Source organism: Equus asinus, chromosome 20 (assembly GCF_041296235.1).
Source record: "Equus asinus isolate D_3611 breed Donkey chromosome 20, EquAss-T2T_v2, whole genome shotgun sequence".
NCBI lineage: Eukaryota > Metazoa > Chordata > Mammalia > Perissodactyla > Equidae > Equus > Equus asinus.
In genome coordinates this window covers 50,653,514-50,678,000 of record NC_091809.1, presented here as the reverse complement: position 1 = coordinate 50,678,000, position 24,487 = coordinate 50,653,514, and the positions used below count along the sequence as shown (strand labels likewise).

At 49.8% G+C, this 24,487-nt stretch overlaps 1 protein-coding gene across 17 annotated transcripts in view; it reads left to right on the top strand.

The window, feature by feature from the left end:
- Positions 1-23,505, top strand: part of NCAM1 (neural cell adhesion molecule 1) — a 302,385-nt gene extending 278,880 nt beyond the window's left edge. For 6 of the 17 annotated variants that reach the window (XM_014855478.3, XM_070490291.1, XM_070490290.1 and 3 more), the window contains 5 exons: positions 1,906-2,030; positions 5,552-5,732; positions 16,128-16,335; positions 17,331-17,447; positions 20,800-23,505. In XM_014855478.3, coding sequence (XP_014710964.1) covers positions 1,906-2,030; positions 5,552-5,732; positions 16,128-16,335; positions 17,331-17,447; positions 20,800-20,920 — 752 coding nt within the window. In that variant the 3' untranslated portion in view covers positions 20,921-23,505. Of the gene's footprint in view, positions 1-1,905; positions 2,031-5,551; positions 5,733-8,352; positions 10,796-16,127; positions 16,336-17,330; positions 17,448-18,505; positions 19,325-20,799 lie in introns of those variants that run through there. The other 11 variants (XM_070490284.1, XM_070490283.1, XM_014855475.3 and 8 more) reach the window with 3 other exon arrangements.
- Positions 23,506-24,487: the final 982 nt, after the last annotated feature.

The following is a 24,487-nucleotide window of genomic DNA, read 5'->3' as shown; positions in this document are numbered from 1 at the left end:
GGGACCAGCATTTGTAAAGTCCTTCTGCACTCCTCCTTCCATCTGTTCAGCATGGTGAATCTACACAAACCGCCCTACTCTATAATACGCTCCACGTGCACTTCCTTTTTAGCGCTTGATATTTATAACGATATAAGACATAATGGAATTATTGTCTAAGACCTAGAACAGTCCAAAAGAACTCAAAAAAACGTGCATGCCTTGACATTATCTAAACCAAATTTCTAAATATTTTCCACTAAATAGTTGGGGCCAGTAGCTAGAGAGTGGTGTAAAAACAGGACAAGTTTTTGCCGGAAGCCCATTTATCGTCTTATTCTGGTTTTTCTTTTTCCTTAATTACTGATTGAAGAAAACAAATCACAAGCACAACTTGTCCTAAATACTGTGTCCCTCAGACGTTAAGATTACGCATCCTCCCTGTTGCAGCGTTTGTGTGTCCCCATTACCGCTACTTCTCAAACCTAAATGTGCACACGGATCACCTTGGGATCTTGTTACAAGAGCGTGTGTTTCTGACGAGCTCCCCGGTGGTGTGCCGCTGCCGGCCCAGGCTGAGGAGCAGGACCCTCCATTAGCTTTCTTTCTCTGGTTCTTCCTTGTCTCGAAGGGAGAAGCCAGACCCTCGGGCCGTTGTTAGGTTCCCAAAGTAGCTGAATGAGGAGGGCAGGCCGGACTGGCTTTGCCAGCAGCCTTCTCATAAATGGCCGGAGGTACACCTCCGGTGATAAGGTCCAAAACCTAGTGACCACCTTTCCTGGTTCTTCTGTCACAAGTCCGTGATTCTGTCTTTTAGAGAACAAGCCAAGACTAACCACCCAGAAGGTAACTGTTGCATAGGCTCTCTGAATTTTCTGTCTGCGGTCATGAAATAGATCCAGAGACAGTTCCTCACAGGAAGTGCCAGATTCCCAAGAGTTTTAAATTTTCATTTTAACTTTTTATATCAGATCATAGCTTTTATCCCACCTCATGGCTTTCGGCATGTGCTCATGAAATAGTTTCTCCTAAAGTCAATCAGTACCTTGCTCACCGAAGAACCATCCCAGCCTCACAGTTTGTCAAACACACGCTCGCTTTCCTTTCTGACCTTGGATCCACCGTGCTCCAAGCTGGGCACGTACAGCAAATAAAAAGAAACATCAACGTTTTTTCCATTAAGAAATACTAAAGACATTTTTTTTCCCTTCTCTTCTCACAAAGAAAAAGACTGTCACGATTGCTACTATCAGACAAGGTGCCCAGGGTTATCACTCAGGCAGTGGAGCCGTCAATGCAGGATACTTGCAGGACACTTGCCTATGGCAAATGGGGCTTTATTTAGTCACTGGAAACTTGTTATTTTTTTTAGTGAATCTAAGTAATAAAATTTAACTCACGAAAAACTGGTCACAAGAATGCAGCATCATCCGTCCGCCCTCCGTTAGGCATCAGCCCCCGGACCCTCGGTATAAATCATATATCCAGGGAAGAAACTCAGCCGCTTTGAAAAATTATTTTATGGGTGTAAGTTTTCTCCTTAAACACTTACATTTTCCCATATTGCAGGCTATTCCTCAAGATATATCATGTTCATAAAAGTTAAATCTGCAGTTGTAAGAGCAGCTAAAAGGAAATGCAAGCACCAGCGAGAGACAGAAAAAAGCCTATTTCTAAAATAGTAAAAGGACTGTGCTCACAGGGAGAGTGTTGCCCAGAACATTCCAGAAAGGGTCTCTCTGTTTGGGCCAAGTCTGAGGCATCCTACTGGAATTTGTAGTTGTATATTTATTGCTTTTTAACCATTTGAATTTCTGAGAAAGCCAGAAAAGGGTCCAGCCCCACCCCATCACTACATCCCATTCTGACGGATTGGATTTTCGTTCTGTGGCTGAAAATGTCATGTGAATTAACTGGCTGTTTCAGGGGAACCCAGCGCACCTAAGCTCGAAGGGCAGATGGGAGAGGACGGAAACTCAATTAAGGTGAACCTGATCAAGCAGGACGACGGCGGCTCCCCCATCAGACACTATCTGGTCAAGTACCGAGCGGTGAGTGGCGTCCTCCCCCAGTCCTCGCCCCATGCCCTGCAACCCTCGCACCCACCTTGATGGGGCAACAACAGGCAAAGCCCAGGCTGGGCAGGAGCAAGACAGTCGCCTTGTGCCTTGCAGGTGGCTCATGGGCCCTGGTCAGGGTTTTAAATCCCAAGGCAGCTGTCAGGCCATGTCCACCTTGGGACCATTTTAAAACCTCTAAAATGATCATGGTGGTGACAGACTCAAACCATGCTTGATTTTTCTGCTTCTTGAACATTTCTACAAAGTTATTTTGCCATTACCCGGTACTTTTTGCAAATAATGCACTGATATCTAATAATGACTATCTTTGATAAAGTGGGTTTTACGGGCCAGGCATTGTGATCACATGCATTTTTCCCCACAAGAACCCTATGAAGTTGGTCTTAGGAGTATCCCCACTTTACAGAGGAAGTACCTTGAGTTTACGCAGCCAATAACTGCCTGACCTCACATAGCTGGGGGAGCAGAGTTTGAATCCGGGTCTGTCTGACTGAAGACACTGGGCTCTCAGCCCCTGCCCCAAGCTGCTCTAAGATCCTAAAGCATGCCAGAAGCATGCCAGTTCCCTCACCTGCTCTTCACCCCTCCTGAGCTGTTCTAACCCTGCAACAATGAATTTGGCCCTATGCCTTTTCTTCCTGGTTTGCTCACCACCCATCTAAGATTTCTGTCATTCCACCTTTCATTCCCAACCCCCCAAATTGAGAATCACTCTCTCCTTTTTTGGTTTTAGAATGACACTTGGCCATTGCCAAGCACTATCAATTGCTGAGAGATTTAGAGGCAGTGTCTGAGCACTGGGAATAGCCTCTTGCTAGGGTTTCTTATCAGTAGAAAATAGTGAACCGGAGAGCAGTTTTCTTTCTTCCAGTAGCCCCCAAGATAGGCTTTCTCCAGGAAGCTGACTTCCTCCCTCTCTCCCTTTTGATCAGCCACCATCAAAGTGCTAGGTGAGCCCTTACCTGGTTAGGCTTAAGGAGATTCCATACAGCAGAGTCCTACGGGGCACGCTGCTCAGCAGGTGTGTCATTCCACTCTGGCCTTTCCTACTTAATTGTGAGGCCAGACATGAGCCTGCTATGGAGGAAGAACCTCAGTTGACTTCTCTAAGGGCCAGCCCAGAGGCATCGCTGTGTGAGAGGAGGAAGATGCAAGGGCTGGGCAGGTGGCCCGCATAGCCCACTGGAAGTGGGTGGCATGCAGAGAGGGATGCCTCTGGCCGTTGATACGCTGATGTGGCCCAGACAGACGTGGGATCAAATTCCACCTTTACCACTTACCAGCATGGGACCTGAATAGGTTGACCAAACTTCTAAGACCTCCGTTCTCCGTCTGTAAAATAGCTTGTCAAATGATTGTAAAGATTAGTCATAATATATGCAAATAACTTGAAATGTTCCTGACACTTGGAAACCTATATCCATGGTAATTATAATAATTCTGCTGAGAAGCCAGCTAGGGCTGGAAATCCCTCCTGTGCGAGGCCACCTCAGATGTCAGTTTTCCAGAAGTTTTCCTATGCCAGGCAGGTCTGCATTAAAAAAACAACTGTCTGGGCCGGCCCTGTGGCCAAGTGGTTAAGTTCATGTGCTCCACTTCAGCGGCCCAGGGTTTCACTGGTTCAGATCCCCAGTGCAGACATGGCACCGCTCATCAGGCCATGCTGAGGCAGCATCCCACATAGCACAACCAGAGGCACTCACAACTAGAATATACAACTATGTACCAGGGGGCTTTGGGGAGAAGAAGAAGGAAAAAAAATAAAAAGACAGCTGTCACAAGACGCTGAGATGTGTTAGATTTCAACAGCCTTAACTGTTCTGTCTCTTCCACTTCAAAAACTGAATGTTCTGTAGATATTATTACTATATATTATTAATGTGTTACATAACCTAATGTTAGTTTTATTAAATAGTTGCTTTATATTCTGGTTGTCTCTTTTGTAATGATGTTTGCCAAGGAAAGAAGCCTTTCAGAGAAAGAAGGGAAAAGAGAGCTGAATTTTGTAGTTTTAAATTAAAACAGGGCCACATGGTGACATAGGCAGGCTAACTTATAGCATGTCCTGGCTTCCTGGTTAGACTCTGAGGAAACTGACTTTCCCCTTCTAGCATTTCTCCACAATAATCACGGCCATGACGTGAGCGCTGTCACATTCCTAAAGGCATGTCTTTGGCTGGAGTAAATAATTTTGCATAAGAAGGTGGCTGGCTTTATAGTAATAGAACTCTTCCTCCAGCCTCACCATGGGCTAGCCACCATCCGGGTGACATTGTCAGCATGTTCTGCTCTTCAGAGCAGCAGCCCATCATCCAGTAAAGATTTGTCAAGCCTTCTTGTGTGCCCAGCATACACCTCTCATATGGCTTGTGAGAAGACCAAAGATTGTGAAGAGATGGGCTGTGCAATTATGAAACTATCTGAAGATTTCTCAGGAAGTCTTCAAACCTCCTTCCGCAACTGTTGAGTTAGGGAAGTGGTCACCTAACATTGAAAATTCCACCCAGAGCAAACTCATTGGCAAATGTGTAGGATGTAACTGGAAAGAACATTCAATGAGCAAAAGGGGGCACCTGTAAGTCCGGCTTCATGCCTGAATTAGGCACGGGGTGGAGCTCTGCCAAGGGGAGTGTACCATTCCCTGTGGGCATTCTGAGCATCCAACATTGGACCTGACAGCAGAATTTACACCCGAGATGCCACCAGCCCCAGTCGTAGAAACCAGGTTACACTGCATGCAATAGAAAAATCCAGTTCAGTTCAACAGATGTTTGCTGAGTTCCCTGCTATGAATAAGAAAGATCACAGCTCAGGGCCCAGATGCACTTGGCTCCCACCTCGACTCCCCGTGTGACTTTAGAAAGTCACCTGCCCTCTCTGTCTTCCCCATCATCAGGTTTAGTAAGGGCCTGACAACACCACTCGTAGGCTTATTGTAGGGATACAGTGAGAAAATGTGGAAAGCCTTTAGTCCAGTGCCTCATCAGTGCTCAATAAATGCTAGTTTTTATTTTTCATAAAAGTGGAATCCATGCAGTGTCCCTGTGGCAGAGAGGTGAGTCACACCCCTGAGTGTGAGCACCACTCTGAAGTAGGACAAGAAACATTGCTGTTTTATTACTCTTCCAGGGCGTCCTTATGTTATTTGCCTGGCATTCCAGAGTGTAGCTTGGGGGACGCAGGTTGGCACTTGAGTCCCTGCATGTCCTCAAGATGATAGGACAGGACATTGAAGGGTTGACCCCATGCCACACTGGCATCTGCCGCCATTTCTCTCTGCAAACATGCAAGGTTGATCTCCTGACCTGCGTAGTCCTTAGGGTTTTTCAGGCTGGCAAAGAATAAGACCATGTCCCGTCATTGGTTTTTAGTTTTATTCTTTTGCACCAGTAGTTATTGACTCCCTTAAGTTCTTACTGTTAGCTTGTCTTAGCAGCATTTTCATCTAAAGTTTCCTGGTGTCTCATGTCCTTCTTGCCGATTTCTCCCAGAAGCCGTCCTCCGAGTGGAAACCAGAGATCAGGCTTCCATCTGGCAGTGACCACGTCATGCTCAAGTCCCTGGACTGGAATGCTGAGTATGAGGTCTACGTGGTGGCTGAGAACCAACAGGGAAAGTCCAAGGCGGCTCATTTTGTGTTCAGGACCTCGGCCCAGCCCACGGCCATCCCAGGTATGAGCGCCTCTGCTTTCTGTGAGTTTCCCGCTTTGAATTAATGCACAGTGCTGCACCTCCTAATGTGCCTGAACAACCCCTGACAACTTGCTTGCTTACAGCCATCCTCATGATTGGTTGCCCATGCAAAGCTTAGTTTTGCTTTGTACCTATTTGTGCAGTAGGTTGAGATGTACTGGACCCCCAGGAAGGCTTGGCCAAGCATCCTGGGGAGAAGGTCCTGTGTCATTTGGCCTTGAAGGACTGATGCTAAGCCAGTCCATGGGACTGTCAGATGGGAAAAGCCCCAGCTCCAGCAAAGCCTTGGAAGCTGGTTGAGTAAGGATCCTTTTTGAGACCTTATCTGCCGTCTACCATTTCATACAAGGACCACATAAATGTTTTTAAGCGCTTTCTATCTGATGCTTGCTTACCTGCACAGCCATGGTCCAAATCTCTTCTCTGTGGGGCCCCCCAAGAGAAGGAAGAGATGGTGCCCAGTTAGTTAAAAATCCTATCTGCCAAGAGCCTCTCAATTGAAACAAAGATTAAATTGAACCACTTGAAACAGAACAAGTGGCGAAAGTGGATGCTGGAAAACCCCATCCATGAAAGACACTCGGGTCTGCTAGAGACCATGATGGGAGCAGTTCTCCTAGGAGATGCAGACCCATCTCTCGGGATCCAGCACCAAGTCAAGTGTGGGAATAAAGTGAGAGTTCTGCTTTCTGGCCCCCAGCCACCTTGCTGCTCAAGGCCAGTCTCCTCATTGACCAAATCCCTCAGAGCAGAAAGAGATCTTCAGCCTACTCTCTGATTTCCCAGACTGGCCAATGCCAACCATGGGCAGGAGAGGTGGGCATAGAACAATTAGCTGCAGCCTGTTTGAGGGGCTCGCCTAAACTCCCTGCCGTGTTCGAGTATGGATGGAAATGTCCGATCTCTGGTAGCCTTGGTCTGGCCCCCGACATCCCTGTCCCGGCTGTAGTGCTTGCCCTGGTTCTCAGCTCAGTTGTCACAATTGCTCCTCCCCGCGGGAGAGAGGCCAGAAAGGACAAGGACTGCCTGCAACACAGGGCTGTGAAAGTGGGTTAGTGTGAATGTGGGTTAGTCAAGCAAAAATATGAGACAGTGTGTGGTTCCCGATGGTTGGTCGTGCATGAATGTGTGTCTGAGAGACATGTGGGGGCCTCCAGGGAGTTGGCAGTTGGGTTTGAAGCCAGTGATCAGAAGCGTCGATTGGTCCTCCCCTCTGCATCGTCAGGGAGCCCCTTAGCTCGTGCAGGGATGGGCATGTCTCCGCAGACACTGGTCAAATGGTCAGTGATGAAGGCAAGGCACCTGGGTGTGGCTGCAAGAAATGTTCTCATTACTGCTTGATTGAATCTCCAAATAGCAGTGGCCCTGTCTATCCTCTGCCCCTTCTTTCTCTGCATTCTTTGGTCAGTTTTTCCTTGAAATCAACAGTCTGGTGTGAGTGTCCAGATCTGCCAGCCTTTGTGGGACTCTTAGGAGGTGGGAAAGTGAGAAGCTTGAGTAATCTCTTTGCAATGAGACAGATTCCTGATGGCATGTGTTTCCTGGAGTAAGACTCCATAGACAGGTGGCTTGGACATGCCGCGTTCGCATGCTGGGTACTGCCAGCAGCATCAGCTTCTGGGATGGGAGAAGTTGGGGGCACTGTGTATCAGATACACAAATTCTGGGAAGACCTTGTCCTCCAGAGTCGTACCCGCTGGAGATGTCAGGGTTCTTCTTGTTAATCTCCCAGGTGCCCCGTTAGCCAGGAGAAGGTTGGAGGGTCTGCTCATCTCGCCCAGGAGAGCTCTGGGGTTCTACTGGCCAGGTCTTAGAATATGGTGGCTCTGTGCTTGGTTGGATTTCCTGGCCATTGTATTGGAACCCAAGAATAAAACATCTGAATTACAAGATGTACGTTCCTGGTGGAATTCTGTGGTCAGTGGGGTGGTAGAAGGTGAGGGGCGCAGAAGTAGATTCTCTTTAAGAGCACTGTGGATGGGGATGTGGATGTGCAATAGGAAGAGGAGTCTGACTTAGCGCTAAGAGGGCAGTCCCCATCCCTGCCCCGTTTGCTACACATAGTGCAGGGATCAAATGAATCTCTACCACTATGTGTAAACTGCTCTAGAGACCAGAAGGCTATGGGTAGACTCATGGACTCTATCTACGAGGCCTCACCTTAGTCCAAAGTAACACTCTCCTAATCAAAGTCTTGTATTCCACTGTGGAGGCTTCTGTTCTCTCACTTTAATTTCATCTGCTCGCTCACCCCTAACCCCCCAATTCACCCTGCTGTGCTGCTTCTGGCCTTGCTGAGCTTCGGAACTGGCCTGATGGCAATAAGCCCGCACTGAACTCTTCTCTAACCTTTGTCAGTTTAATTTACTAAGTTGAATTAACCTTTGATTCTCGCGTTTTCTATATTTGACCTAATTTTTTTTCTTTTTATCTATTTCTTTCTCTGTTTCTGTCTCTACCTTCTCTTTCCTTCTCCCCCTCCCCTTCCTGTGTCTGTCGTCACACATATCACCTTGGACGTCACTGGGACATCCCCACTGCCACATTTGTTTTTAAACAACCACATTCTCTCTGGGGACCCATTGCTTGGCGCCTGCAGCGACCTTGGGAGCCTCCTCTGCGTCCTACACCTTTGTCTCATTGCTTTTCTCCGCAGTGACTCTCCTCTTGCTCTGTTAGGAACTTGAGCACACAAAAAAAATTAAATTTGCTTAAAAGCCCAGCTCAGCTCCTATGAGAATGATCAGTGCCCCCCTTTGGAAGAACCTGTCAGGACTGCCACGGCCGTGCCACCGAGCACTGTATGTGAACCAGGAAGGCTTGGCAATTGGAAAAAGCTGGACCTCCAGACATTCTACCATTCACAGATACCTTTGTGCCACTTCATAAGGAGTTTGCCCCCTTTCTCTTGGCAGTACAAAAATATTTGAGAGCTCTTTTCTTTAAACACTGTAAAAAAAATGTGTTAGGCTAGATTTACGGAGAAGTTTCTGCATATCTGCTACTTGTGGCATTTTTTTTGTCTTTACCTGACAACGATGTAGCAGAAGAGGACTTCTAAGTACCTTCTAAAGCTTGCATCAGATGGTTAAAATCACCACGTGCCGCCCAGTCTAACCCCATGCTCTTCCTCCGCCCTTCAATAAGTAGTTGGCGTTGCTTACATTTGAGTGCCCCATGTCAGGGAGCCAGACCACTGTGATTCCCCTGAGCATTTTGCTGACACAATGGGCAAATTAAGTCACTCTGTTGCCCCTACAGTGAAGGAAATTGGATTTGTTGGGTATTTTCTGGGGCTGATCAAACGTTCCGGGAGGCGCTTTGGTCATATATGATAACCGGCACCTTACGCTGGCTCTGTGAACAGGGCCCTCCTGTAATATGCCCAACACCTGTCAGCCTCCAAGGTCGTGTCTCCCAGACAGAGTGACAACTGCTGCATGCCTGCAGATCAGCACAGAGCCTCTCGTCTCGGGGCTTGTGGTCCAACATGGACCCTGTTATCATATAAGCCTCTCTCCCCCAGCTTGGAAGCATCCACTGTGAATCAGGCGTGAGTCCTGCACTCTCCCCATACCTGCTCAGCAGGGCAGATGTCGGGAGACAGGCCACTCCCGGACTGGCCAGCCAGGAGTGTCGATCAATTGAGACTCAATCAGCCTGTCAGACTTCCCAAATGCCCCCAACCTCCCTGTTGGTCAGTGGCTTTAGTGGCATTTTTAAAACTCTGGCGAAAGCCAGCTACTCCTCTCTGCTCTTGGGGGGTATACCTCCCATGTGCCCAGGAGAGGAAGTGTTGCTAAAGTCCCACACGGAAAGTCGGGGAGTCACGCTCAGTAATGTCAGGGTGTGTGCTTGCAGACGGACCTTCCACTGAATAAAAACTCCCTCCCTCCATTGTAGTCACATATCATTCTACATATCTCATCTCTGAGCATCTTCACGGAAGTTTGATTTTTGTTCTTTTCAGTTTCTTCATTTTTCAGTTCTGCTGTTATTTTTTAATGTTCAAAGACTAGCCTTTCCCTTTGGGAATCCAGAGGATCCCATGGTCTGTGGGGCAGGGCTGCCTGTGTGGGTTAGTATAGGCCCACATCCCCAGCACTCACAGTTAGAGGCTCAAGTGCAGACCCTGGAGGCCGCAAGCGGCCCAACAGCTCAGGTGGGGTGGTGCCTCTCGTCCCAGCCCCATCTGCCTCCAGCCCCGCTGCAAACCTCGCCTCCTGGCTCCTAAACCTCGCCTCCTGGCTCCCTGACCTCCGTCCTCATCAGGGCAGCAGAAGCAGCCTTGGTTCTCAGGCACAAGAGCGATGAGGAGAGGCACATGGTGTAAGAGTCCCAGGTCAATTAGTGAGAGCTGGAGGGAGGCCAAGAGAGTTAGAGATCGGTCCTCACGCAGGTGACCCGTCCCTGTCCTCCTGGCTCCCGGCATGCTCTTTATATCATCTTGGGCAGAAGTCATATGTTCCCCCAGGAGGGCCCATCAAAGAGGTCTGCCCTACCCTGGTCCCAGTCTTACCCATAGGTGAGGGACAGTGTCAGTGTTTCTGAAGGAAGTCTTTGGAGATCTGGCCCAAAGTATGGGGAGGTTTGACATGACCCTGTCCCTGGGGCCAAGCAGACCTCAGCTGAAGCAACTTAGGGCTCATTGCAGGGGGCCTGTTCAGACAGCGGGCCCATGGTTTGTAATGGGATCCCTTCAGGAGACAGCACTGGGGCACACCCTCTCCCACTGGACACTGACTTCTCAGTGATGGCTGCAGCCCCCAACGCTCCAGGAATCCCTGAGAGTGGCCTTTAGAGACCCCTGCAGGAGTGAGCGCTCGCCACCCAGCTCAGCTGCCCCTGTGCTCTGTATCCGCGCTGCCCAGGCTCCACGCGCCACAGGGTTTCTCTGCTCATTTTGGAATATTTATATGGCAGGTTTGGATCACGTTTTTCTACTAATAAGAATGCTAACATTGTTGTGTAGATAATCAGCGAGGCCTTTATGAAGTTTACACCTTTGCATTATTAAAGGAAATAACATTTCATGTGAACTCACTGGCGTGTTCTGATTTTATTTGATAGTGTGTGTCCTACAAAGTGTCGAAAGTCCTCTCCCTCCGCCTCATGTGTAGCTGGATAACTTTGGTTACCCCACTTGTCGTTAGTGCCCTTGAGTCCATTCCGACTCCTAGGACCCTGTGGACAGCAGAGCAGAGCCCTGCCCAGTCTCTTTGCACCGTCCTCTCACCTTCTATCACTGTATCAGATGATGCTCTGCTGCTATTCATAGGGTTTTCATAGCCAGTTTTTTCAGAAGTGGGTGGCCAGGTCCTTCTTCCTAGTCTCTCTTAGTCTGGAAGCTCCGCTGAAACCTGTCCACCGGGGGTGACCCTGCTGGTGTTTGAAATACTGGTGGCATAGCTTTCAGCATCACAGCAACACACAGCCACCACGGTGTGACAATCGACAGACAGGTGGTGTGGTTCCCTGACCAGGAGATGAACCCAGGCTGCCGTGATAAGAGCCCCAAATCTTAACCACCAGACCACCAGGGCTGGCTTTGATTACCCGAGAGAGCATTTAAATTGTATCCCAAACTTGTAGCCTGCTGAGTGAAGTTCTAGCAAAAGAAATACTTTCCTAATGGAGAGCTATCTGTTTTTCTCGGGATCCTAAGAGCTGTTGTGGGTCATTGCCTCCTTGGACTTTCCTAGTCCCCAGCAGGCAGGGGGAGGGGGACCTTCCTTTACAGAACTGGGAGGTGATCACTTTGGGGTCAGAGGCACACTCTGGGCCACAAGATACACAACTCTAGCAAGGTCTCCCAATTTTGCAGCTCCCTTTAAAATCCCCTAACAGAGGCTGCACAGAGTGACCTTGTGATAGAGAGAACCTGAGAGAAGGTTCTCTTGGCAAACCCTATGCTGTTTCTAATCACACTTAATTGGACACCAGCCATCTGTTGAGCAGATTCCAGGAAGGAGCCAGCAGCCGTGTAAGGGGTTTCTGAGTGAAACAGAACCCCAGCTCAGCGGTTCTGAGTCGGGGGTGGGGGGCACTCCTGCTGCACCGAGATCCATGGCACAATGACTCAGGCCCACCTGCGCATCTGGACCCATCTTCCCATTTTGAGCCAGTTAAGACAGTAGGCATATGTGGGTCTCAGTCATGGGGCAAGCCAGTTCCCTAGTCAGTGCCAGCCCCTCCCATGCCAGGAACCACAGAAGATGGACAGCCCCGGTTTCGTTGCCTCACTGTTCGGGGCGGCTCTGACCCCAGAAGTTATGGAGGAACTGCTCCCCAGAAGCATTCTTTGCGCGCAGGTGTGCGGGCACGTTAGACAAGGGAGGTCGGGGGAAGATCATGCAAAGATAGACCCCAGAAGGCTTTTACTTCTTCCTTTTGTAAAGTGCTACATAAAATGCAGGAGATACCCTTCGTCCCTCTCACCTTCCTGGACTAAACAATTCTGTAACATCCACCGAGAGATGATGAGTGTTGGCTTGACTTGAATACCCTTTTCTTGGTATCCTGTTGTTTCCCTTATTTACAGCTTTTTTTGTAAAAGCTACGCACACTCTTTCCCCAGCTTGAGGAGCACTTCACTTCCGCTACAGTCTGGACTCTTAGATTTGTCTGAAGTCTAGAACTGAGTGGTCCCTTTGCCTTTGGAGATAATCTTTGCTTTCTCTTCATCCATCCAGTACATCAGTTAGGTCAAGGTCACCAGGTGAGAATCCACAGCTCATCCTTGGGTGATGCGTCGTAGGAACAGCTGTTATTCATTATAATGCAGGGACAAGAAGTCCTGGAAACGTTGGTCCTCAAACTCTAGGATGCATAAGGATCACTTCAGGTGCTTGATCAAATCCTGACTCCTGAGCCTCACCTCCAGAGATTCTGATTCAATAGAACTGGGGAGCTCTAGAATCTGAATTTTTAACAAAGCACCCCAGGAATTCTGCTGCAAATGGAAAAAGCTTACACTACAAGGTATTTATTTTTCTTGTAAAAATAAAATCACAATAAAGATGGGACCTGCCGAGCACTCGTCTTCTGGGAAAAAGTCCTTCTCAGTACCCGCTCTGGAGGAGGTTGATATTAGGGAATCCGTGCCACATGGTGGGCACTGTAGGATGACAGGCTCTATGGCTGAAGAAGACACCCTCCATCCTAGGCCCTGCCCAGAGCAGGAACCTCATCCATGGTGTTACAACATCCCTGCCAAGGGGCTATCCAGCCTCTGCTGCAGCCACAGGGAGCCCACACTACATTTGGGTAGCTCTGTTTGTTACCTCTTTCTTGTATAAAGCTGAAATCCACCTCCCTCTCCCACGGTTTCCATCCATTGGTGATACTGAACAAGACTACTTTCCTCTTGTGACATCTCTTTAAATATCTGGAGACAGTGTTCTCATCTCCAGTTGAAACACCTATTCATTTGTTCAACAAATATTCTTTTAACATTTCCTATAAGTTGGATTGTCCTAGATGCTGGGGAGACATAAGATAGATGGAATACCGGCTGGGATAGGCTAGAGGGAGCAGCCAGATAAAAAGCATGTAAATGAACAGAAAATGGCAGATAGTGGTAAGAAGAGAATAAAACAGGTAATGTGGTAGATTTGGAGTAGAGGTTCCTCACCAGATAAGAGAGCAGGGCCTGGGGGCCCTCTCCAAGAACACGACATCTGAGCTGAGGCCTGCACGACAACAGAGAGCTCCCCATGGGAAGACGGGGATGGAGTATTCCAGGCAAGGGATCAGCAAGGCCCTGAGGCAGGATCGGGCTAGGTGTGCTCAGCAGGTAGAATGGAGGCCCACCTGGCTGAGACACAGGGATGGGGTAGGAGGTCAGTGCCACGAGTTATGATGGTCAGAGTGGGAGAGCCACAGCAAACGCGGGGCCTTTTAGGCCAGGAGGAAGAACTGGAATTTTATATCCAATGAAAGGGAAGACAATGCCCTACTTTCTGTTTTACGTCACAGTCAGCATCTTTGCCATCCTGGCCCTTCCCAGAACATGCTCGAGGTGTTGGCCTTCAGAACCAGTATAGCCTCCCAGCTGGGCCAGGTGAGCCCTGAGCACCAGCTGGACACCTGCCGCTGCCTCTCACACACAGAGCAGCCTTGCAGTGGTTTATTTTTCCTCTTTAGAGATATGATTAGTCCCCTAAAACCATATTTGTGAATAAATTTCCGAATGTAGAGTTAGTGTCATTGAATCCAAAAATACAGACATTCTCCCCAACAAAAATATTGTAGGCTCCTTCTTCAGGAAGTAGGCACTTAACCCCTATTGGGTGCTGATGTCAGAGACTGCAGTGACTCCCAGCCCAGTGTCATGGGATGGAGAGAAAGCCCAAAGCTGATACTTGTTCTCTATTTTGGGAAACAGCTTTGGGATTGTGACGATCAGGAAGGCGTGCCTTGTTTTCTTTGCTTATTTGGGTGGAATGTACGAGGACTGCGGGGAAGTAGAGTGGATGGCTTTGTTGCTGCTTTAGTGAGCTACTAGGAAAAAGACCAGCTCTAGCTGACCTCGCAGGCTGGGGACCAGTTTCCTGCTGCCGAAGCCCAGAGACAAGGGGGCTAGAGCTGGGGCCTCCAAGCACAGGGCCCTTTGCCAGTCTCAGGGTGTTCCTGGGAAGGCTGGGATCTTCAGTGCAGAGGTGGAAAGGACCAGCAAGAGAGCCTGAGGAGGAAAGACTGGGAAGCAAGACCCAGGTCCCAAAGGGACCAAAAATATTCAAGAGCTTGGGTATCTCCACCAGCTCAGGCCCAGCTGCTCCCTGGGTGCTGGAAATTAGGTTGTGAGTGGTCATCTCTGGCCAACTGGGCTGGTGGCCTGTACCCGGAACTGAAGTTTGAAATATGGACCAGCAGAGTGGGACTGCCACTGAAGAAGCTCTGCAATGCCTGAGCGGGGACCCCTGGGGCAGACAGAGGAGTGCCCCCTGGAACAGACTGCAGGAAAAAAGAACATGTGGCCCATCTATGGCACCCGTTACCTTGGGTTACCTGGTCCTTCCATTATCTGGCATGATATGTGGCTGGCAGGCCACTGGGCTTGGCCTGGCACTCAGCAAAAGCATAGTGAGCCCCAGGTAGTGTTGGCCACAGTTCCTGCCTCCAGTCAACAGACCTGGGTAATCCCAGTAGGTCCTGTGGGCACAGGAAGCTTCAGACAAGTTCTGGTGGTGGAGTGGGGCTACCATTTCTGGAACCCTATCCTCCCAGAAGAGCAGAAACAAAGAAGAGGGGCCCACATTTCAGTCTGGGGTCATTGTTTCCACATTGGCTTCTAGGCAGAGCTCCACAGGGGTTCTCGCTTCCTGTAGCATGCCTGATCATCTCCCAGACACTGGTGAGAATCACCAAGTGGCCAGTGGGTCCAACTCAGCCAACTAACATTCATCATGAGGGGGCCCTGGCAGCTGAGCCTGGGGTCCTTCTGTGATACCATCAATAGCCCAGGCCCTGAGGGGGATTGTGGGTGTATTCTCCTTACACCAGGAGAGTAAGACACAGGGGTTGAGTCATTCAAAGTGAGCCCAGACAGAGCGAGGGTGCTAGGTACTGCTTGAATGTGAGAATGTGTGTCCATCAGTGGTGGGCATTTGTCCTGAGTGTGAGTGTGCCTGTCCATGTGGGTATGCATCTCTGGGTGAGTCTGCTGGTTTTCCCGAAGTCTGATCCAAGTGTGCCTGACTCCCAGATGGTGAGTATTTCCAGAACCTTTCACCTCACCCACCGGGTCTGGGGAGGCCTCCATGTCTCCAAAATAAACGGGCTTCATGTGTCCTCCTGGGTGCAGTGAAGAAGGGTAAGCCAGGCAGCTGATGTGGTCCCCTATCGGGATCCTCTGGAGCTGTTCCTAAAGAGGGGGAAAGGGAGCGGGGTAGGTATTGGGCATCCTGTTGTATCTGATGTCACCACATGCCCAAATTAAGCCCTGGGAACCCTCTCCCACTCCCATCTGGGACCCTGTCCCTTACTACTCCCAGGAGCCATAGCTCAGCCTGAAATGAGTGACCAGCTGCTCCCAGGGCTCACGCAGAGATCAGCTGAGTGTGAGTCTGGAGGAGGCTCAGAAGTTGAGGGCGGGGATGGAGACATGGCTCCCAGCCCCTGCTCTCATGCCTCTGTCCCCTAGTCTATGAGGTGAGGCTGCCATCCCTTCCTATTGAAGATAGAAAGAGACCCCGTCGTCTCAACACCTGGGCATAGAAAGGCCCCAGGGAAGGTGCCACCCTGGACACAAATGCCATGACTTTGTCCTGTGGGCTCTACCCCACCCCCAGGGGCTGTTGCTCTGCAGAGTCCAGGGGTCTGCATCTCAGCGTATTAACCACCGGCCATCTCTCTCTCCCCCTCCCACTCAAGCCAATGGCAGCCCCACGTCAGGCCTGAGCACCGGGGCCATCGTGGGCATCCTCATCGTCATCTTTGTCCTGCTCCTTGTGGTTGTGGACATCACCTGCTACTTCCTGAACAAGTGTGGCCTGCTCATGTGCATCGCCGTCAACCTGTGCGGAAAAGCTGGGCCCGGAGCCAAGGGCAAGGACATGGAGGAGGGCAAAGCCGCCTTCTCGTGAGTAGAGACCCACCCACCACTGCTGAGGTCCAGGATCTGCCCCAGCCCGGGGGCCCCTGCAACTGAGCCCCTTCTGTTTCCCCATTTGGAAACCCCAAGGGGGAAAAAGAAATGTTTCTCAAAGCATGGTCTTTGGGGGTGCCTGTTTGAAAAGCAGACTCTCGGGCCCAACCCCACATCTAGTGTATTAGAATCCCACAGAAGTTTGAAAATACCTGCACAGGTCAAAATGAGGGGAATTGTCAGAGCTAAACCTGGAGGGGAGTTGCCATGGAGGGACCGGCATCTGAGAGACACATTTGCCTTGCTGTCATTCATTCATGTATTCACTCATTCATTCATACATCACTCCACAAATATTTATCGTGCCGCTACAGTGGGCAAGGCACTCTTCCCAGGCACAGGGTACAGCAGGGAATGAAAGAGAAAATTGCTGTCCTCCCGGAGCTGACGATCCAGGGGCCATCGCCTCCAGCATCTCTGGAGAACAGATCCCAATTAGCAGGCGCCTTCACAGACTATCACTGGGTGGGGCTGAGCTGGAACAAGGTGAGAAGGGATAGAGCAAGGAAATAAGTTGTTAGCACTGCACGTGCCAGCATCATAGATACATATACGTATGTGTACATGCACACGCACGTGCTTACGTGTGTATCAATATAGATGATTTGAGCACTTATCTGTGCCAGGCACCATCCTACACACTGTACATTCATTATCTTAGTTAATGTGCATAACAGCCAGGTGAGCTAGAGACTATTATTTGCCTCATTTTACAGATGAGGAAATGGAGGCAAGGATGAACCCATCAGATGCTCAAGGTCACAGAGTTGTAAGAGTGGAGACTGAGGCTCGAGCACTTGGATCTGGCCCCAGATGCCCACCCTGCCAGCCTTGGGTCAGGCCTTGGTGCCTCAGTAGCAGCTGGCTTCTCTGGGAGCCCCCTTCCTCCCCGGCTCCCTGGGATCAAACCAACAGAACTCTCTCCACAGGAAAGATGAATCCAAGGAGCCCATTGTGGAGGTGCGAACTGAGGAGGAGCGGACCCCAAACCACGATGGAGGGAAACACACAGAGCCCAACGAGACCACACCGCTGACGGAGCCCGAGTACGTGGGCGGGAGGGGCTGGCACCTCCTCAGCAGAGCCCCACACCCACCTCACCATCCTACCCAAACCTCTCGTTCTTCCCACCCGCAGCTCCCAGCCAGACATTGCAGGCCAGAGTTCTGGAGCCCTTGGCCAGAAATGCCTTGGCTGAGAAATGCCTGACCCCACTCTCTCCCTAGAGAGAAGGCATTCTTGGTTCTATCTGGATGGCTGTGGGTGCCCTTAAAGGGCTCCTTGGATAAGTGGGGTCCCTAAACCCTGTTACCAAGTTACACACACATCCTGAAAATGGCTTCAGGTGGCTGAACTTCAATGAGAGAGGCTGAGCTTTGCAAGGCTTAGCAGAGTCTATTTAGGAGAATTCCCAAGAATTCTAGGTTTTCTGCATTCCTTCTAAAAGAGTGAGGGAAGTTGGGGACCTGGTCAAGCTCCCTGGCCCTCCTATTCTGGGAAACGTCGGGGACCTGCAGTCAGAGACAATGTCCAGCTGTGGTTGTAATGACTGCCTGGCTGTCATGGGTACCATTAGTTTGAAGGGAATGGAGTTTAATGGAAGCACAGAATCTCTGGCTGGAGAACCCATGGCTGTTAGGGGCCATTTGGAGCACTCAGTGGCTGCCTTATTCCTGACTTTCCCCATCACTGCCTGTGGAGCCCTGCAGGGCAGCTGGGCCCAATTCCTCAGGGACCTAGGACGCCTGCAGTGATGGATGCTGAACGGAAGCTTGCCTCTCCTTGAGTCGAGATGCAGGCAGGGATCAGAAAGACCCCGACGGGGCTGTAGGGAAAGGGAGCCTTGTGCAGAGAGCTGAAGGGGAGTCAGCAGGGAGGAAGGGCTAGCAGGTCCCTCTTAGACTCCCGCGTTCTCTGTCGTCTCCTGTCTCCTCTTCTGCCCGCCTGGGCATGTGCTTCCTCTCGCATCCTCGTTTCTCTGTGGGCCTGTGTCTGTGCCTGTGCATAACTGCATGCTCTGCCCATGGCCCCCTCCTTCCCCCTGCTTCTCTGTGTCGTCTCAGCTTCATTGTCTATTCTCTTCTACTTCCTGTCCTCCCCACAGGCTGCCTGCTGACACCACAGCCACTGTCGAGGACATGCTGCCTTCTGTCACCACCGTCACCGCTAACTCTGACACTATCACCGAAACTTTTGCCACTGCTCAGAACAGCCCCACCAGTGAGACCACCACCCTGACTTCCAGTATTGCCCCCCCAGCCACGGCCACACCTGACTCAAACTCTGTGCCCGCTGGCCAGGCCACCCCTTCCAAGGGGCCCGGCATCACCGCCTCCTCCCCACCCCCGGCATCAGCCCCCAAGGTTGCCCCCCTCGTTGACCTGAGCGACACCCCGACCTCAGCCCCTGCTGCCAGCAATTTGTCTTCTAGTGTCCTGGCTAACCAGGGGGCTGTGCTCAGCCCAAGCACCCCTGCCGGTGTCGGGGAGGCCTCCAAGGCCCCTCCGGCAAGCAAGCCGGCTCCTGCACCAGGCCCTGCCTCCACAGGGACAGCCAGTCCCCTAGCAGCAGCAGCTGCTCCTGCCACAGAAGCCCCCCAGGCCAAGCAGGAGGCTCCCAGCACCAAAGGCCCGGACCCCGAGCCCACCCAGCCAGGCGTGGTGAAGAGCCCGACCGAGGCGGCCACAGCCCTCACTAGCCCAAAGAGGGAGGAGGCTGCCTCCGTCAGCGCCACAAACCCTGCCCAGGGCGAGGACTTTAAAATGGACGAAGGGAACTTCAAGACCCCAGATATTGACCTTGCAAAGGATGTTTTTGCAGCCCTGGGCTCTCCTGCTCCCGCCGCTGGGGCCAGTGGACAAGCCCCTGAGCTTGCTCCTTCCACTGCAGACAGCTCTGTTTCGCCTGCACCAGCAAAGACCGAGTACGGCCTCTCTTTGTCTGCTGTCGTCGGGTTGTGTCCCGTGGTGGTGTGCGTTTGTGCTGTGCTGTGTCCTCCTTGTTAGATGCGTCTTCAGCCTAATCCAGGGCTTCTCTGAGGCGACTGTCAACCAAGGGGCTGGGATAAGGCAGAGAGAGCGGGGACAGCAGCAGGGCCCAGCAAGCAGCCGCCTGCTCACTAATTAGGCCATGTTAATTATGTCTTATCCTTATCATCCTAGTGGTGGCTTCTGTTTTCCCTGGGGGAGCCCTTGCAGTCGGGCCACTGATGAGCATAGCTTGGGTAGTGAGCTAAGGAGGCCAAGGTGCCCTTATCGGCCACCCTGGGGCCCACAGACAGTCAGTGTGTTATCCACAGCCAGGCTGAGTCCCCATTGGAATGGCACCGTTATGCAGGAAGAAAAGGCAGACCCCAAGGCCCATGGGGAGAGGATCTGGTCCAGGAGGCTCTGTCACACTCCCACCAGATGCCCCTCACACTCACACCACCTTCTCTTGCTTCTCCTGATCTTGGGCAGCCGGGAAGACTCAGAACTCCTGAACACCGAATGATTGTTGGAGTTCCAAGTTCAAGGAAGATCCTTAAGCTTACAGGTTTCTTAAGTGCGATGCCAAAATGCTGCGGCACCAGCTGGGGCTGGGGTCTGAGCCTGCACCAGTGCGTCCTTAGACCAGACTCTTGCTCCTGGGTCTGATCCAGACAGAGTCAGGCCTGGGTTTTTATAGAGGCTCCTGTGTCTGCCACCAGATAAGCTGTGGTGCTGCCCCCAAGAGCTGCAAGGGGACCCTCACCAGGATCCCTGAATCTCAGTCAGGAAGTAAAAGGATTCCGATAGCCCTGCCCACTCCACCCCAGTCATCTCCCCCCATAGCATGGAGCCCACTCTAGCCTCTCACCAGACTCCCAGTAACAAAGAGCATTTTCTCACCCTGCCCAGGCAAGCCACTGAGGCGTCACCATGAAACACAGAGCACAGAGTGAGGTGAGGCTGGGGACAGGCAGAGCAGGTGGTTTACAGAGGGGTCCCCTGGAATCAGTCCTGGGGAGCCCAGCCCAGCATGCCTCATTTATACCAAGCTGGGCTGCTGCAGCCAATGAGCGTGAGGAAAAGATGTCATCTTATATCCCCTTCCACCAACCCAGGTAAAGACCAAGCCCCTGGCTTTGCATTAGGGCTAGAACAAGAAAGGTCTCATTCCTCTGAGTCAGTGGCTCTCAACTTTGGCTGCACATGAGAATCATTTGGGTGCTTTTAAAAGTCACCATGTCCAGACCAATTAAATCAGGATTTCTGGCGGTACAGCCCAGGTGTCAGTGATATTTAGAGCTCCCAGGTGATTCAACGTGCAGCCAAGGCTGGAGACCAGCGCTCCGACTGGAGCCCCTCCCGAGGGACTGGCTGAAGGGTGAGTTACTGCAGACGCTGGTCTCAGTGCTGTTTTTCTGATTCTCTGCAGGAAGGGCCCCGTAGAAGCAAAGTCGGAGTCCCAGGAGACAGAAACGAAGCCAGCGCCAGCCGAAGTCAAGACGGTCCCCAATGACGCCACGCAAACAAAGGAGAACGAGAGCAAAGCATGATGGGTGATGAGAAACGAGCAAAGATCAAAAAGAAAAAGTGACACAACAGCTTCACCAGAGCATTTCCAATATCACACACACACACACACAAACACATCTCATTCCTCTAGTGTCTTTTGCCTTTAAAAAAAAAACTAAACAGATAAACATGGAATCTCCTTTTTGTAGGTTTATAGAAAGGGTTCCTTTGTTGCCCACTCACTTGTAAGAAAATGAGACAAAAAGGTTAAACCCACAGCCAAACTAGGACACTCCGTTCCCTGAAACCATTTAAAAATCAAACAAAAGGACCCCAAATTAAGAATCTAGGAAGCTCAGAAAAAAAAAAAATCTAGGTTCAGGAAGACCACACGTGGTGTTGCCCGATTGGCACAGACCAGTTGCAAAGAAATACTTCCAGGCACTAAGACTAACCGAATGAACAAAGTCCAAGTTTATTTTTATACTTTCAGTCGAGTTTGAACTCTGTAAAACCTCATAAATAAGTTATAATTTCTGTTCACTTTGTAATTTGTTCAGTATGCAAAGTGTGTCACCCTTTCTAGCTGAATTCAGTTCCCACGTAGACTCTCGTTTTGTAGGAAAAATGCCAAATTGCAGCTTCTGGGGGTAGATCTCAATTTGCAGTATTTGGATTTCTTTTTCTTTCCTTTTCTTTTTCACTCCTGTTTTTTTTCCCCCTTTCTGCCAACTTTGTTTTCCAGTGTTTACAAATTGACAAATGTTTGACTTTGGTTGTGTTTAAATATCCGTGTAAAATAGCTGCCTTTTTTTTTTTTTTTTTTAAAGTTACACATACTGCCTAGAGGCGGGCAGGATCCTCACAGGCTTGCTTTAGCACAGGACAACTTTACAAAATATGATTGTTTACAGTGGCTCTTTCCCCCCAGTCTCATTGGAAATTTTTGCCTGTGTGCAACTCAGGTGAAAATCCATCTCGTTCTGGAATGGTTTTGCTTTTTCGTTCTCGGTTCTTTGTGTGTTTCCTCGGGGGTTAGACCACTTTCTGATTAGCCACCACCTGGCCTGTATCTGTGAAAAGGATCTGCTCCCCAGGCATCCAAGTCCTTCCTTTTGAAGGACTTCTTAGGCTTTGTTGAATGAAGCAGAGAAGATTGTATAGTTGGGGCTGGTCTTGGTGAACACACATTTTTACCCCCAACATCCCCTTTTTGTAGAAAGCCAAATAAAATATATGCATACAGTTTCCTTTTGAGCCCAGAATCTAGATTTGAGCAAAGAGGATGTGCGCTTCAGGGAATTAGTGTCATTTTTTGGAAATCTGTTGAAGTCAAGTAACATCAGCCTTCTGTTCCCTTAGGCAGCATTTGTAGAAACAAAAGAAAAAGAGAAAAAAACGACCTGCTGTCTGGAGTCATAACACAACTTTCCTGGATTGGAAACCAAGTGGGAGAAAAAAATACAGAAACTTTAAGGGGGATGGGAGGGGGGAAAAGGGAAAAGCCAGCCCTTTGTATAGAAATTTTGCTTTTTTTCTCATTCTACTTTAGACCTGCAAGCTTGTGCACTGTGGATGCGTGAATATTTTAGTGTGAAACGTGTTTTTGTCATAGTATTGAAATAAAACTTCAACATAGTTTGGTTGTGGAAGGTATAGCAGATAGTTCAGAAAAAAAACTATTCAGGAAACAAAAATAACTCTTCAAAGGAATTGAAGCCTTTAAACAAAGAAAATGAAATAAAAGTGATGATGAGGATAAAGATGATGCTAGGTCAACAGAAGCCAGCCCCCTGGCACGTGTTCCTTTCCTAAGGTTCAAAGCAGCAAGAGGCGAGGGGAAGGCCTGCCCCGAGTCCATTGTGTGGGCCTCGCTCCCCCATGTTCTCACACTTCTGCAGTCTGATCAGTGGCAATATGCTAGATTTTCATTTCAAACTGTGAAAAAATAATGGTCTTGTCATTTGCTCAGTGTCGGGTTATTTTGCATTTTCTCAGCTCCCGGGGATGGAGATGGAGGATCCCACTGTACCCAGTTCTGGCTCCTTTGATTCTAGGGCTGGCACAAATCTATGGTTCAAATGCCCAGGCCCTCAGGAACAAGCCGCGTGAGGATGGCTCTTAGAGCACACGGCGGAATGGGAGCCGTGGGGGTCTGAGACGGAGAGGACCCAGTGGGGCGTGGTGGGCACATCCCGTCTCCAGGATGTCAGTGGAATCAGTTCTGCATCTTGTGATGTTAACGGCTTTGACTACCTAGGCCAAGCTCACACCATACCTCATCGAGACTGTGCGTTTCACTCCGAGTGGTTGTGGTTAGGCAAACTGATTTTGCTTCTGATGCTTAGGAAGAGAAAGAGGTATAGTCAACCCTCAGATAACCTGGCCCAGGGCAGCCGAGCCCCTGACCCACCCAGAAACCTGGCTCCGCCATTAGCTGGAACCCAAGATTCTGCCCACCTTTTGGTCTGCCCCTGCCCAGTTATACATAGATTCGTCTCTGCATGCATGAGCTTCCCTTTCTTTAAAAAAAAAAAAAAAAAGCCGAAAAAAAACAGAGCAATGCTTTCTCTAAAATCAAAGAGGGAGTCACTTTATTTTCAAGATGTTCTATCTTTTATGTTAAGAGATAAAAGCTTATAGTTTTCCTTTTTTAATTTTTTGAAGGCAAGATCAACTCTACCAGTTTCCCACGTCTATGTGTCTATATGTGTATGTGCCGTACATATGTATTCACATAAATGCTGGCATGGCCAAGTTCTGCTGGAGGGGCGCTCGAGTGCCGTGCGCGGGGTCTCCAAATCCTGAAGGGCCGTAGTGTATCTAGTGCAGCTTTTGAAGTGGAACTCTCTTTTCACACTTTTCTATGGAGCCTTCCAAATCCCAGGTTTTCACCCTAGGCTGTCTGTCTGGATGGAGGTTTTCAGACCTCCATTAACATCCCTACCCAGCATTCCCTACTTCGGGGGCCTTCTCTCTTGTTATAAACTTTTTACCAAGTGAAACATCAATACCACCTTTGTTTCCATTCTCACTGGTGTAAATACTGAGTACTAACTGAGAATTTTGACTTTGCATTCTGTCAGAATACTTGTGTTCAATAAAAATTGAAAGAAAAAAAAAGCTGTTATGGTCCAACTGGGATTTATTTCAATTCAGTGAGAGCCTGTCGTATGAATGAAATGTGGAAATGCTAGTGGTGTTTTTTCAACCTTGTGAACAAGGTCAGTTAAACCCCGTGTCTTGAGTTCACGTTGCCTGGCTGATGGTGTCTAATTTTTTCTCTCAGGTTGATAGAGGAGTCCTCGTTTAGAAGGGCCGGACATCAGAATCGGAAAGATTTCCTTCAAATCCCGATTTCTCCCCCTTCCTTGTTGACCTCGGAAGAGTTATTTAATCTCTCCAAGACTCAGTTTGCTCTTTTGACAAACAGGAAATACCGAGCTAACAGAGTTGAGGTACTAGTTAACGAATGAAGCCAGGCATTCGCCACATAACGACGTTTCTGTCAAAAATGGACAGCCCGTATGACAGTGGTCCCATAAGATCAGTACCATAGAGCCTAGCTGTGTAGTAGGCTCTACCATATAGGTTTGTGTAAGTGCACT